This window comes from Chelonia mydas, chromosome 3, assembly GCF_015237465.2.
Source record: "Chelonia mydas isolate rCheMyd1 chromosome 3, rCheMyd1.pri.v2, whole genome shotgun sequence".
Taxonomy (NCBI): Eukaryota; Metazoa; Chordata; order Testudines; family Cheloniidae; genus Chelonia; species Chelonia mydas.
The window spans coordinates 179527464-179540312 of NC_057851.1; the positions used below are offsets into that span (position 1 = coordinate 179527464).

At 39.5% G+C, this 12849-nt stretch overlaps 1 protein-coding gene across 2 annotated transcripts in view; it reads right to left on the minus strand.

The window, feature by feature from the left end:
• Positions 1-12849, minus strand: part of PPP4R3B (protein phosphatase 4 regulatory subunit 3B) — a 75278-nt gene that overhangs the window by 39871 nt on the left and 22558 nt on the right. For both annotated transcript variants that reach the window (XM_007070066.4, XM_027832204.3), the window contains exons 5-9: positions 7732-7809; positions 6719-6835; positions 4679-4795; positions 3786-3917; positions 2272-2374 (exon numbers count right to left, since the gene is read on the minus strand). In XM_007070066.4, coding sequence (XP_007070128.1) covers positions 2272-2374; positions 3786-3917; positions 4679-4795; positions 6719-6835; positions 7732-7809 — 547 coding nt within the window. The remainder of the gene's footprint in view (positions 1-2271; positions 2375-3785; positions 3918-4678; positions 4796-6718; positions 6836-7731; positions 7810-12849) is intronic.

Sequence of the window (12849 nt, forward strand, 5' to 3'; positions counted from 1 at the left end):
TGGACTAGATGACCTTCTGAGGTCCCTTCCAACCCTGATATTCTATGATTCTATGATCTGGAGATGAAGTCGGAATGTGGGTAGGTGGGAGGGTGTCACCCTCTGGCCTGTCTACAGATTCTTCAGCTTCCTCCTCCAGTTCTGGGGAAGCTGGCTCAGATGGCGGAGGCGACAGCTGTGTCCTGGACCAAGATGGATTGGATGGCTGGATGTTTTGGGCTCTGTATAATCCCCAGGGGTCCCAGTATGCTCACTGAGGTAAGAAGGCCATGGGGGGTGGAGGGGAGACAAGTGAGTCCAGGTTTAGGAGGGGGTGCCCACTCCTGTCTCCACTTCATCCTCTTCATCACTGGAGAGAGGAGGGGCTGAGCCAGCGGGTGTAGTGATAAAGCTTGGCCGTGACCTGGCTCGGGTGCCAATGGTGCCAAAGAGCGATGTTCCCAGGGTGGAAGCAATGAGTATGTTCGCATGGCTGACAAACTGATGCGGTACCAGGAGACTCAGTGCAGGCAAGCTCAGGCTGGGAACCAGGGGGAGCGCTGTCAGTGCCACAGACTTGTCATATTGTATTGGTGCAGCAGGTGGTGCCATAATGCTGCTCTGTGCCTGAGGTTTCTGTTCCCTAGGTTCCAAGCTATGAGGCTTAGTTTTGCTGCTACGAGAGTGAGACCGCATAGGGTCTTCTGCTCCTTGGGGCGCCTCGGTACTGGACAGTCCCAGTGCCTCGTGGTCCGGCGCTCTGGGTGCCATTGGTACCGGGGCAGTTTTTGCAGTCAGGGATTGCTTTTTTGGAGGCGAATCCCGATGTGGTGAGGAATGAGACCACTTTTTTGTGACTTTGGTAGGACCAGGGTCCTTAACAGCCATTTTTGAGGAGGACCCCATATCGGAGGCAGCTGCAGGTTAGGACTGGAGAGGTGGTGTCCTGGACTCAGGGTTGGAGGCAGGTCAGAGGGATCTCTCCATCATTAAAAAGTTTTAATTGGAGGTCCCTGGCCTGTCTTGTCCACACTGTGAGTTTCTTGCGGTGGGGACACTTCTGCCTGGGGAAAACACAAATTACCCAACGGGTTCATTGTGAGTGACTGTCTGTCACCGGTATTGAGAGTCCGCAGGTCAGGCAGCGCTTGAAACCTGGAAAGCCAGGCATGTCTGAGAGGAGCTGAATGAAGAATGGAAATAGTCCTGGTCTAATGCCTCTTCAGCGGCTGCCCGCCTGAGGCAGGGAGAAAAAACGTGAAAGTGTGTTTTTTTTAAATGTGAAAATGAAAGAAAAACGAACAAAGAGATAAACAATGAGGAAAACTAACTGAAAAAAGGGCAGAGATTAAAGGAATATGAGAGTAGATAAGGGCACCGCTGTCGTTCTGACTGAAACCAAGGGCGGCAGAGAAGGAACTAGGTGGTGGTTGGCTGCACTCGTGGGGGAGCGGCACAAGACGGCTGCCACGCGTGCGTGGCCAACCAGGGCACTGCTATCACAAGTCTCCGACTAGAAGCGCAGGGCGCCAAGACACCTGAAGTGGAGCACCCACAGGGACACTCCTTGAAGAAGAACTATGACTTTCAGCATTTCTGTGTCACTGGAAATTTCGAAGTAACACTAATCTCTGGAGTTAATACCCTGCAGATAACCAAATCCTGGGATCGTGTTTTCTTTGGTAAGTGACAAAGCAATTTGTAAAGGCTCTGAAACACTTGTGAAGTTGAACACATTTGCTGCTGCACATCAACAATTCTAAAAAGTTACTAAGAAAAACTGTCTGCTGCTACCAACAGAAGTTATGATTGCAGTTTTGCATCAGTAGCCAATAAATGTACCAAATACTGAAAGTTTTAGAAGTGTGTATATTGGGAGTTACCATGGACATGCAGTTTGAGCAGGAATTATATAGCAATACTTTAGCCTTTATTAAAGGTTGACAAGAATAAAGTTAATAAATTATTAATATTTCAGACTTGGCATGTACTACATTTCCATGGTTCTGCTTATTTTTCTATGACCTAGTAAGCACAGTCCAGGCTCCCAAGGCTGCAGAGCACAAAAGGCATATTACTACCATTCACAGCAGTAACTCAAACACTTTTTGAGGAATCCATGGACTAGTAATATTTTTGTATATCAAGTTATGCTTATTCTTATCTGAGAGGCAACAATAGCCTCCAACAAGCACATTCTGCTCTCACACTACAAATCAGTGACATCATTTGTCTAGATGATCAGTTGGTAAGCATGGCAAGATAAAAAGTCAATCCAACATTTAATCCTACCTTTTCCACATTTGTCTTCTGAAGTATTAGCCAAGAGTGGTGCGGTGAGAACATGCATACAATGGTTGTAGAAGAAATTGAGAAATTCACTTTTCTCTGTTTTCTGAAATAAACATTTATTTATTAAACATTGGTGTGAATTTAGTGCCCTTGCTAGTGAGGACTAATAGCACTTAAGTAAAATACAGCACAGGCAAGACATAAGCTACCTCACATAGCCCTGACGGTATCTTTTGATACAGGTTTGCAACACACCAGGTGTTCTCTAGAGTAGAATGAACCCATCACACCCAACGGTGTAGAGCAGAGTGGGAGGGACTAGGATGAGATCAACCTTACATAACTTGTGATTAAAGCAAAAGCATGAACTCAAATCTCTCCAATGGAGAAAGACAAATGAACTGACACTAGTGCATCATATAGTTCCTTTAACCAACAATTTAAAAAGGAAAAGAAGCGACCAGTAATTTTGCATATATTGCCTGAAGCTTCTGTATATTGGGGAAAAAAAAAGAAAAAGAAAAAGAAAAAGAAAAAGAAAAAGAAAAAGAAAAAGAAAAAGAAAAAGAAAAAGAAAAAGAAAAAGAAAAAGAAAAAGAAAAAGAAAAAGAAAAGAAAAAGAAAAGAAAAAGAAAAAGAAAAAGAAAAGAAAAAGAAAAAGAAAAAGAAAAAAGAGGGACCACTATCCTCATCTGTTCTCTACAATGCATAAAACATTTAAGGATTGTTGTATGTACATAAGGTTACTAGATTTTACTTTAAATACTTCTTTTGGTGACTATAATTCCAAACCAACACAGGCACATTGTACTTTATATACACTATATTTTTTTCTTAGAGAAAAAGAATTTAAACTAACAGCTACTCACCATAACAAAGCAAACCCTGGAGACCTAAACTTTATAGAATATTTTAATCCAAAGGTAATGTTTAGATTCGATGTAATGCAGGTTAAATGGAATTATCAGAACTCTGGGCAAAGCTTTAAACAAATTTCAAGGAGTCCTGGATTTTTGTTCATTTCTGACAATATAAACAGAATCATACTTATGACCAAGTATTCTATCAGGATAAAGTACATTCTATAGTACGGGAATGGCTCTAACAAGGTGGATTTGCACTATGCTGTAGGAATTAAACATTGTCTTAGCCTCATACAGACACATTGGACTCTTTTTTTCCATATTTTGACGTGGCCCACGCAGCCAATAGGAGCTAAGACTAGTCTAATACCCATGCATCTGGGGAGAAGACTGCCAATTTTAAGAACTTCTTAGACAATGCCATGTTTCTTAGCATTAATTAGATACAGTAATTACAAATCAGTGCCTTTCATTATCAATAATTTTATGGAAATTTTCCAGTTGACGAAAATCATCAGGCAAAACAGGACAATACCAAAATGCTTTTCGTTCCTACTATCCTCCAACCAAAGAAGACAGTTAGAAAGAGTAAGACGACTTTTTAAATGTGCATAGACAGTAAAGTTTCATTACCCCTTTGCATTTTCTTACATTAGCTGTGGCCAACATATTCTCTGGATCAATCAGAGTACGTAAGAGTCCCATTAACTGAACAGCCCCACCAAGTTCAGGGTCAGTATCGCAGATCATTTGCTCAATAACTACATTGATGAGGAGGATATCCTGCAACAAAGCAAATCAATTACATATAAGTTTTCAGTAATACAAATACTACTAGACTGATTTTTATTCGGTCTCTAGGTGCTGCCATTGAAAGCTCACACGTGAAAAAATAACTGAAAGTGAATGCAAAACCTGAGTTTCAAATATTAAAACAGTACAGTGGAATGGAAAAAATAAAGATTACCTGAAAATGAGCCTAGATGCAAAAAATCAAATGTCTTTAAAAATCAGGTGCACTTTTCTCCCTCAAAGTGTCACTCCAAGGCAGTGCCTTAACCATGCATTTCCATACTTGAACCTGTTTGCATTTCTTTTACATTTAATGTTAAGTCTGAACCCTCCTGAGTTTGTAATGCTTGTTTTTGGGAGAACAACAACAACATCCCTCTAATGTTTCATATTCTATGTAACTATATGTACTCTCAACCTTAACTCCATCTTAATGTTGTTTTTGTCTAGTAATATACCACCTAGTACCCTGGATTTCACCTGGCAATTGATGGGAACCCATTCTATAATGAGCAAAATACAGGTTTTGTGTGCTCATATATCCCCCCCCAACCCAATCAGAATGCTGTTCCCTGTCTTCTTCCTACATTTTCTATACTCTTATTAAAAAAAAAAAGGCTGTAACACATCTAAGAAAATTTATATTTAGACTGAAAAGATCTCAATTCTGCAAAAAGCAAAGAGTACCGTCTTAACAAGTATAATCAGCATATACACAAATTATTAGACAGTTCTGTAATATTCTTACTTACATCATCACTCTGTTGGGCTTCTTGCATTACAAATTCTCGGACCATGGATGGACTAAATTCCACTAGATAAGAAAATATATCTGTAGCAGCTGATCTAACTTGCAAGTCATCCATACCCTAATAAAAAAGTAAAGTCAGTTTATTACAGATGAACCATTTGAAGTACAGTAGCATAGGAGTATGATAAAACTAACATTTGATTGCAAGGTCATATTATACATTAAGCAAGTCCAATTGTCCCACTATAAATATGAAGAAAACTTTCCACACTACCCAGAGTGTAAAGATTTGTGTGAATTTAATGGCCACAATTTTGGCAGCTAGTAGTTAAAGTCCACATAGCACTACTTAATATCTAGATGCAAATATTCTATATTTATTACCACAGCTGAGTTAATTTAGTACAAAAGGGCCAGTATAAAGGTTTACAAACTTATCCCAATCACATACAACTGTTTACACTTACTGTTTACTCATCTAGAGCATGAATACGTTTCTTCAGGGAACGTCTTTTTTCCTTCTGATAACTGGTCCTGGACCAGAGCCAAAAAAATTCAGTGGCTCTAGAAATATTTGTACTGATCTACAAAGGCACATCACAGCCTTGAAAGATCATGAGATTTTCGGACTTCAATATTGTGTTAGTCTTCCACTTAATTTGTGATGTGTTTAGCAGATCAGTAGACATGAGCTGCTATAAAGTGAGAGACTAAACACTCTAGAGCATTTGAAAGTTGGGATTCAGAATTTTTAGGTGGTACAAAGCATTGTTTTTTAGGTAGAGTGGTAACTGCTAAATCACATCAGAATCGAAATGAAGGAAAACAAATTGGAAAACAATATTTATGCTCTAACATCTCAATCTGTCATGATTAAAAATGCTTCATACCAGTAGAAAGATGGAATTCCCAGCTTTCCAAGGCATATAAATCCTTTGTTTCTAGTCACAAAACTGTCACTGATACCTTATGTAATGGTTCAGGACTGTACATACCAGAGTTGAGTCAAGAGATCAAGAACTAAATGTAATTTTTAATTCTGCACTCATCTTATCAAAACCAGGGACATTCACCACATTCACTTACCTCTCCACCACACAAGTTTAAATATATTTTTCTAAATTATAACCAAAATTTTCCAAATTAGTCATTGATTTTGGGTGCTCCACTTGAGACACCTTGATTTTCAGAAGTGCTCCATGTGACGAAGTGGGACTGTTCTTAATGTTTCCTCTGAATAGTGTGGGGGTGACTCAGTTCCCCTATGAAGTTCTTAAGTATCTAGGGGGTGGGGTAAGGGTGTATGATCATTGCAGAGCCCTAGAGGGCAGGTGTGTGCAGGAGTCTGGACGACACCCTGTTTCCTGGCAACTGATGGCCTGAGCTCTTCCGCCCTGCAAGGTGAGAGCTAAAGGGTTGGAGAACAAAGGAATCAGGTGACCTCCTGGCCCGGGAAAGGAACAAAGCCCAGAGGAGGAGGGGCTGGAGGGACTTTCAGTTTGGGGCTGGCTGGGACATGGAGTGAAGGGCAGACGTGGTTGTCTGGCTCACTGCCCCCCAAAATGGACCCAGCTGAGGGGTCCTGTTCTCTGCACCTGCAAGCTCTGTTTTAGACCATGTTCCTGTCATCTAATAAACCTCTGTTTTATTGGCCGACTGAGAGTCAAGTCTGACTGCGAAGTTGGGGTGCAGGACCCTCTGGCTTCCCCAGGAGCCCTGCCTGAGCGGACTCGCTGTGGGAAGCACACGGAGGGGCAGAGGATGCTGAATGCTCCGAGGTCAGACCCAGGAAGGTGGAAGCCGTGTGAGCTGTGTGTCCTGCAGACAGGCTGCTCACCGGAAGGCGACCGCCCCAGAGTCCTGACTGGCTTCATGGGGAGCAGTTCCAGAGCATCGCCATTGGACTCCGTGACACTCCAACTGAAGTCAAAGGGGCTGCAAGCGCTCAATATGTCTGAAAAATTCAGCCCAGAGTGTCAAAACAGGACACCAGAATTCAGTACCCTTTTAAAAAGAATTTGTCTGCAAGAGATTCACTTACCATTACAATTTCAAGAGCAGGAAGAATTCCCAACTTTGCCAAAGTTTTGAAAAACGCATCTCTGTTCTGAGGTTGTAATGTCTGAGAAAATGCGCAGAACTCCTTGAAAAAGTTAACCTATAACATTTGAAAGATATATTAACAAATAAAACATTTGTGTAATTAAATTCCTAGTACATCAAAGAAAAACAGTGAACTATATTGGATAAAAACACTTGAGAAACCGGTTATACTTCTTAGGTAATAATGGTAAAAGGCAGCTAGGAAAAAATCTGAATGGTCCAACTTGAATCTCAAATTGTGTTATTTGACTAAGACAGAAGAAAAACCCTCCTGAAAAAATGAAAGTGAACACCTAGTTATCTTACTGAACTGAGTATATAAAGGATTTAAATTGTTGTCTGGCATATCTGTTGTTTAAATACAACAATAACTATTTCTTTTTCTCCAGTATGTTCTTTTCTCCAATACCGCTGTTCATTCTAGTGAGAGGTAAACAGGTTCAGGGAGAAATGCTGGCTATGCAACATGGTGTAGAGAATCAGGGTGGCAGCTATAAATACAAAAATAAGGGACTCCAGAGGTCATCCCTCTTTCAGTTACAAATAAGTCCAAGATTTTTAAGTACAGATCAGCAGGCAGTCCCAGTGGCCTGTAAATCATTAAATTTAAATTTGTTCACAGTGACTTTTCAGCAATCTCAGGACCTCTGACAATAGACCTTTGGTGAAGGACACATTGATACAGCCAGAATTGTGGAACTCAGCAGTACTGTGTAGGGTAAACAATATTACAACTACGTAATTTTCAGGTGTCTACATTCTAATTGTCAATAGTAAAATAAAGAAAACCACAATTTACTCTTTACTAGACTTTGAGAACTCAATCAAGAATTTGTTACTTCATTTTAGGAATATGGCTTAATGACTACAAAAAGGTAACTGAAGGGAAGGTTTGCAGTACAAGTTTAATACTTAAGCCTCTGAAGTTTCACACGCAAAGAAAGGACTCACCAGTTCACGTCTTTTGTCATCATCTGTAGCTTCATCTGTTAATTGTGCAAAAACTTCAGACAGAAACTTCTCGTCTTCCTGCATAACACATTATATAACAATTACTATTACATCATAATAGTCAAAACTAAAAAGGCATTCTACTATACTATACTCAAGCCAATAGTTATATATAGTCATAAAATAAAATTTTCTACTTAGCTATGTGCTTGTGCTTTAGAATCTAGCATATTAGCTTTGGTGGTCTTGCTAGCTAAGTTACAGGTCATGTACTTTGACATTTTCATCATAAATAAGGAAATCCTAGCCTGCAGATCTGAAGTGCATGTTCCAATGGATTTTATTGTATTAAGCATTATTTGATGTGAAATGCCTTATATTAAAAACTTATAGTATTTCACAGAAACTAAACTCTATGAGAACTAATGGGTCAAATGCTGCCCTCAGATAAATACACTTGTAAAACTACTACTGATTTAAGTGAGAACAAAATTTAGATTTAAGGTTTTAGCCTAGTAACAGCATACCTTTATTCATTACAGTAAAACATCTCAAGTTCAAATGCTAAGCTTTTTTAATCCTGTTGTTTTATAGAACAAGAGATTGGCATGGAAAATCAATACCATCTCTCAACATGTTACCGCAGAACACAGACGTTACCAAGCTTGCTTTCTGAAGTATCAAACTTAACATAAATACCATCTCCCTTACTCCACACTCTATCCCTCACTTCTCTTTCTAATGCTCTTTCCATGGCTCATGACTCCCAACCCATCCCCATATACTCAATTATACTGGTATAACCATGTTCACACAAAGAGTTTTGCCAGTTTACCTATACCAGCAAAACCTTCCTAGTATAGACAAGTCCTGGGTCAGTTAGTTTCCATGAGCTGTGCCTTCTATCGGCTTGCCCACAACGGTTTGACTTCCAGTGAGCTAAGCCCATGACATTGGAAATATAGGTTTCCTTCTGGGTTAAGTTCAGTTACCTCAACCCCCATGGAAGCTCTGGATCTAAGTAACCTTCCCTGATTTTCATTTACTTCTCCCATTTGGTCTGCTTTTTCTCCTTTTATATTGAAGAGGTTTTTTTTTTTTAAAGCACATAACTAACTAGAAAAACACTTTACGATTACGCTAAAGAGTAGAGAACAGGAACGTGAACAGTACCATCCCTCAGCTGTTCGGCCAATCCCCACTCTCCCTCTACACTCTGTATTTTTTGGTATGGGAAACAAGTCCTGAGGAATCATGATACCACTGTGTCGCTTTGGTGCCTTCGGTTTAAAAGTACTAACCAAGTTTTTAAAAATACAGTGACAACATTAGAGCACTTACAAAAGTTATAAACCAGTACACCGATTTAAATATGCAAAAGCACTTTACTATGTACCAACCTGTAAAAAGCAGCATCATACCAAGAAACATCTACCCAATATAAAATAATCACTTGTACATAACTGTGCTATTAATTTTATAACTTGCCTTATGTACTGATCTGAAAGTTTACCTACTGGTAATTACCCACTTAAGATAGAGATTATTAAAAAAGAACAACATTTTCTAATGATAATAATTAAATATTCTAACCATAGTCTTAAGAAATTTAATTTAAAAATTATTACATTATAAAAACATTACAAAAAGTCTTTGAAATTCCATATAGCACGAGGGCACTCTGCCTAAGGTCATCTCTACACTACAGATGATATAGCGGCATAGCTACAATGCCACAGCTATGCTATCATAACCCCATTGAGTGGATACAGACTACAGCGATGATATGGGTTTTTCCATTATTGTAGGAATGCTAGGTTGTCAGAGGCATTATACTCTTAATAATGGCACTTAACATTAAAAAGGTTAAAGAACAGTTTTTAAACTAAGAGATGGGGGAAAGCTGATTGCTGCAGAGGAGCACGTGGATCAGACAGAGACTTCTCTTAGAGGAGAGTCTATTGAGAGAGAGAGTCTCTAAGTTTTAGTCAGGAGGAGAGGATGAAAGAGGATAAAGTGTCGGCCAGATCAGATGAGAAACTTTCACATAAAAAAGAATCTGACACATCAGAAAAGGGCAGACAAATAAACAGTGACAAGTTTTTAAAGTGCTTGTACACAAATGCTAGAAGTCTAAATAATAAGATGGGTGAACTAGAGTGCCTCGTGTTAAAGGAGAATATTGATATCATAGGCATCACAGAAACCTGGTGGAGTGAGGACAATCAATGGGACACAATCATTCCGGGGTACAAAATAGATCGGAAGGACAGAAAAGGCCGTGCCGGGGGGTGGAACTATATGAGAAAGAAAATGTAGAATCAAATGTAGGAAAAATCTTAAATGAATCCACATGTTCCACAGAATCTCTATGGATAGTAATTCAATGCTCTAATAAGAATATAAACAGTAGGGATCTATTATCGACCACAGTGATAGTGACGATGAAATGCTAAGGAAGATTAGAGAGGCTATCAAAATAAAAAACTCAATAATAATAATAATGGGGGATTATTCCCACATTGACTGGGTAGATATCACCTCAGGACGAAATGCAGACAAAATTTCTCAATACTTAAAATGACTGCTTCTTGGAGCACTGGTACAGGAACCCACAAAGGGAGAGGCAATTCTCGATTTAGTCCTGAGTGGAGCACAGGATCTGGTCCAAGAGGTAACTATAACAGGACCGCTTGGAAATAGTGACCATAATATAACAACATTTAACATTCCTGTAGTAGGAAGAACACCTCAGCAGCCCAACGCTGTGGCATTTAATTTCAGAAAGGGGAACTATGCAAAAATGAGGAGGTTAGTTAAACAGAAATTAAAAGGTACAGTGACTAGAGTGAAATCCCTGCAAGCTGCATGGACACTTTTCAAAGACACCATAATAGAGGCCCAACTTAAATGTATACCCCAAATTAAAAAACACAGTAAAAGAACTAAAAAAGAGCCAATGTGGCTTAACAACCATGTAAAAGAAGCAGGGAGAGATAAAAAGGCATCTTTTAAAAAGTGGAAGTCAAATCCTAGTGAGGCAAATAGAAAGGAGCATAAACACTGCCAAATAAAACGTAAAAATGTAATACGAAAAGCCAAAAAGGAGTTTGAAGAACAGCTAGCCAAAAACTCAAAAAGTAACAACAAAATGTTTAAGTACATCAGAAGCAGGAAGCCTGCTAAACAACCAGTGGGGTCCCTGGACGATCGAGATAAAAAAGGAGCACTTAAAGACGATAACGTCATCATGGAGAAACTAAATGAATTCTTTGCTTCAGTCTTCACGGCTGAGGATGTTAGGGAGATTCCCAAAACGAAGCCATCCTTTGAAGGTGACAAATCTGAGGAATTGTCACAGATTGAAGTGTCATAAGAGGTGGTTTTGGAATTAATTGAGAAACTTAACAGTAACAAGTCACCGGGACCAGATGGCATTCACCCAAGAGTTCTGAAATAACTCAAATGTGAAATTGCGGAACTATTAACTATGGTTTGTAACCTGTCCTTTAAATCAGCTTCTGTATCCAATGACTGGAAGACAGCTAACATAATGCCAATATTTAAAAAGGGCTCTAGAGGTGATCCTGGCAATTACAGACTGGTAAGTCTAACGTCAGTACTGGGCAAATTAGTTGAAACAATAGTAAAGAATAAAATTGTCAGACACATAAAAGAACAAATTGTTGGGCAAAAGTCAACATGGTTTCTGTAAAGGGAAATCATGTCTTACTAATCTATCAGAGTTCTTTGAAGGGGTCAACACACACGTGGACAAGGGGGAATCCAGTGGACATAGTGTATTTAGATTTCCAAAAAGCCTTTGACAAGGTCCCTCACCAAAGGCTCTTATGTAAATTAAGTTGTCATGGGATAAGAGGGAAGATCCTTTCATGGATTTTACTGGTTAAAAGACAGGGAACAAATGGTAGGAATCAATGGTAAATGTTCAGAATGGAGAGGGGTAACTAGTGGTGTTCCCCAAGGATCAGTCCTAGGACCAATCCTATTCAACTTATTCATAAATGATCTGGAGAAAGGGGTAAACAGTGAGGTGGCAAAGTTTGCAGACGATACTAAACTGCTCAAGATAGTTAAGACCAAAGCAGACTCTGAAGAACTTCAAAAAGATCTCACAAAACTAAGTGATTGGGCAACAAAATGGCAAATGAAATTTAATGTGGATAAATGAAAAGTAATGCACATTGGAAAAAATAACCACAACTATACATAAAATATGATGGGGGCTCATTTAACTACAACTAATCAGGAAAGAGATCTTGGAGTCATCATGGCTAGTTCTCTGAAGAGGTCCATGCAGTGTGCAGCGGCAGTCAAAAAAGCAAACGGGATGTTAGGAATCATTTAAAAAAAAAAAAAAAAAAAGAGATAGAGAATAAAACAGAGAATATCATATTGCCCTTATATAAATCCATGGTACGCCCACATCTTGAATACTGTGTACAGACGTGGTCTCCTCATCTCAAAAAAGATATGCTGGTATTAGAAAAGGTTCAGAGAAAGGCAACTAAAATGATTAGGGGTTTGGAACGGATCCCATACGAGGAGAGATTAAAGAGGCTAGGCCTGTTCAGCTTGGAAAAGAGGAGACTAAAGGGGGATATGACAGAGGTATATAAAATCATGAGTGGTGTGGAGAAAGTGAATAAGGAAAAGTGATTTACTTGTTCCCATAATATAGGAACTAGGGGCCATCAAATGAAATTAATGGGCAGCAGGTTTAAAACAAATAAAAGGAAGTTCTTCTTCACACAGCGCGCAGTGAACGTGTGGAACTCCTTGCCTGAGGAGATGTGAAGGCTAGGACCATAACAGGGTTTAAAAGAGAACTAGATAAATTCATGGAGGTTAAGTCCATTAATGGCTATTAGCCAGGATGGGTAAGGAAGGTGCCCCTAGCCTCTGTTTGTCAGAGGGTGGAGATGGATGGCAGGAGAGAGATTACTTATGTTCGTATGTACTCCAGGGGTTAGGCTGGCATCGCTACAGTGCTATTTTTTCACATCTCTGAAAGCCATAGCTATGTCATCCTAAATTTTAAGTGTAGACTGGCCTGATGTCAGCCTGCTTTTTGGAAACCTATAAAGGCACCTGAAA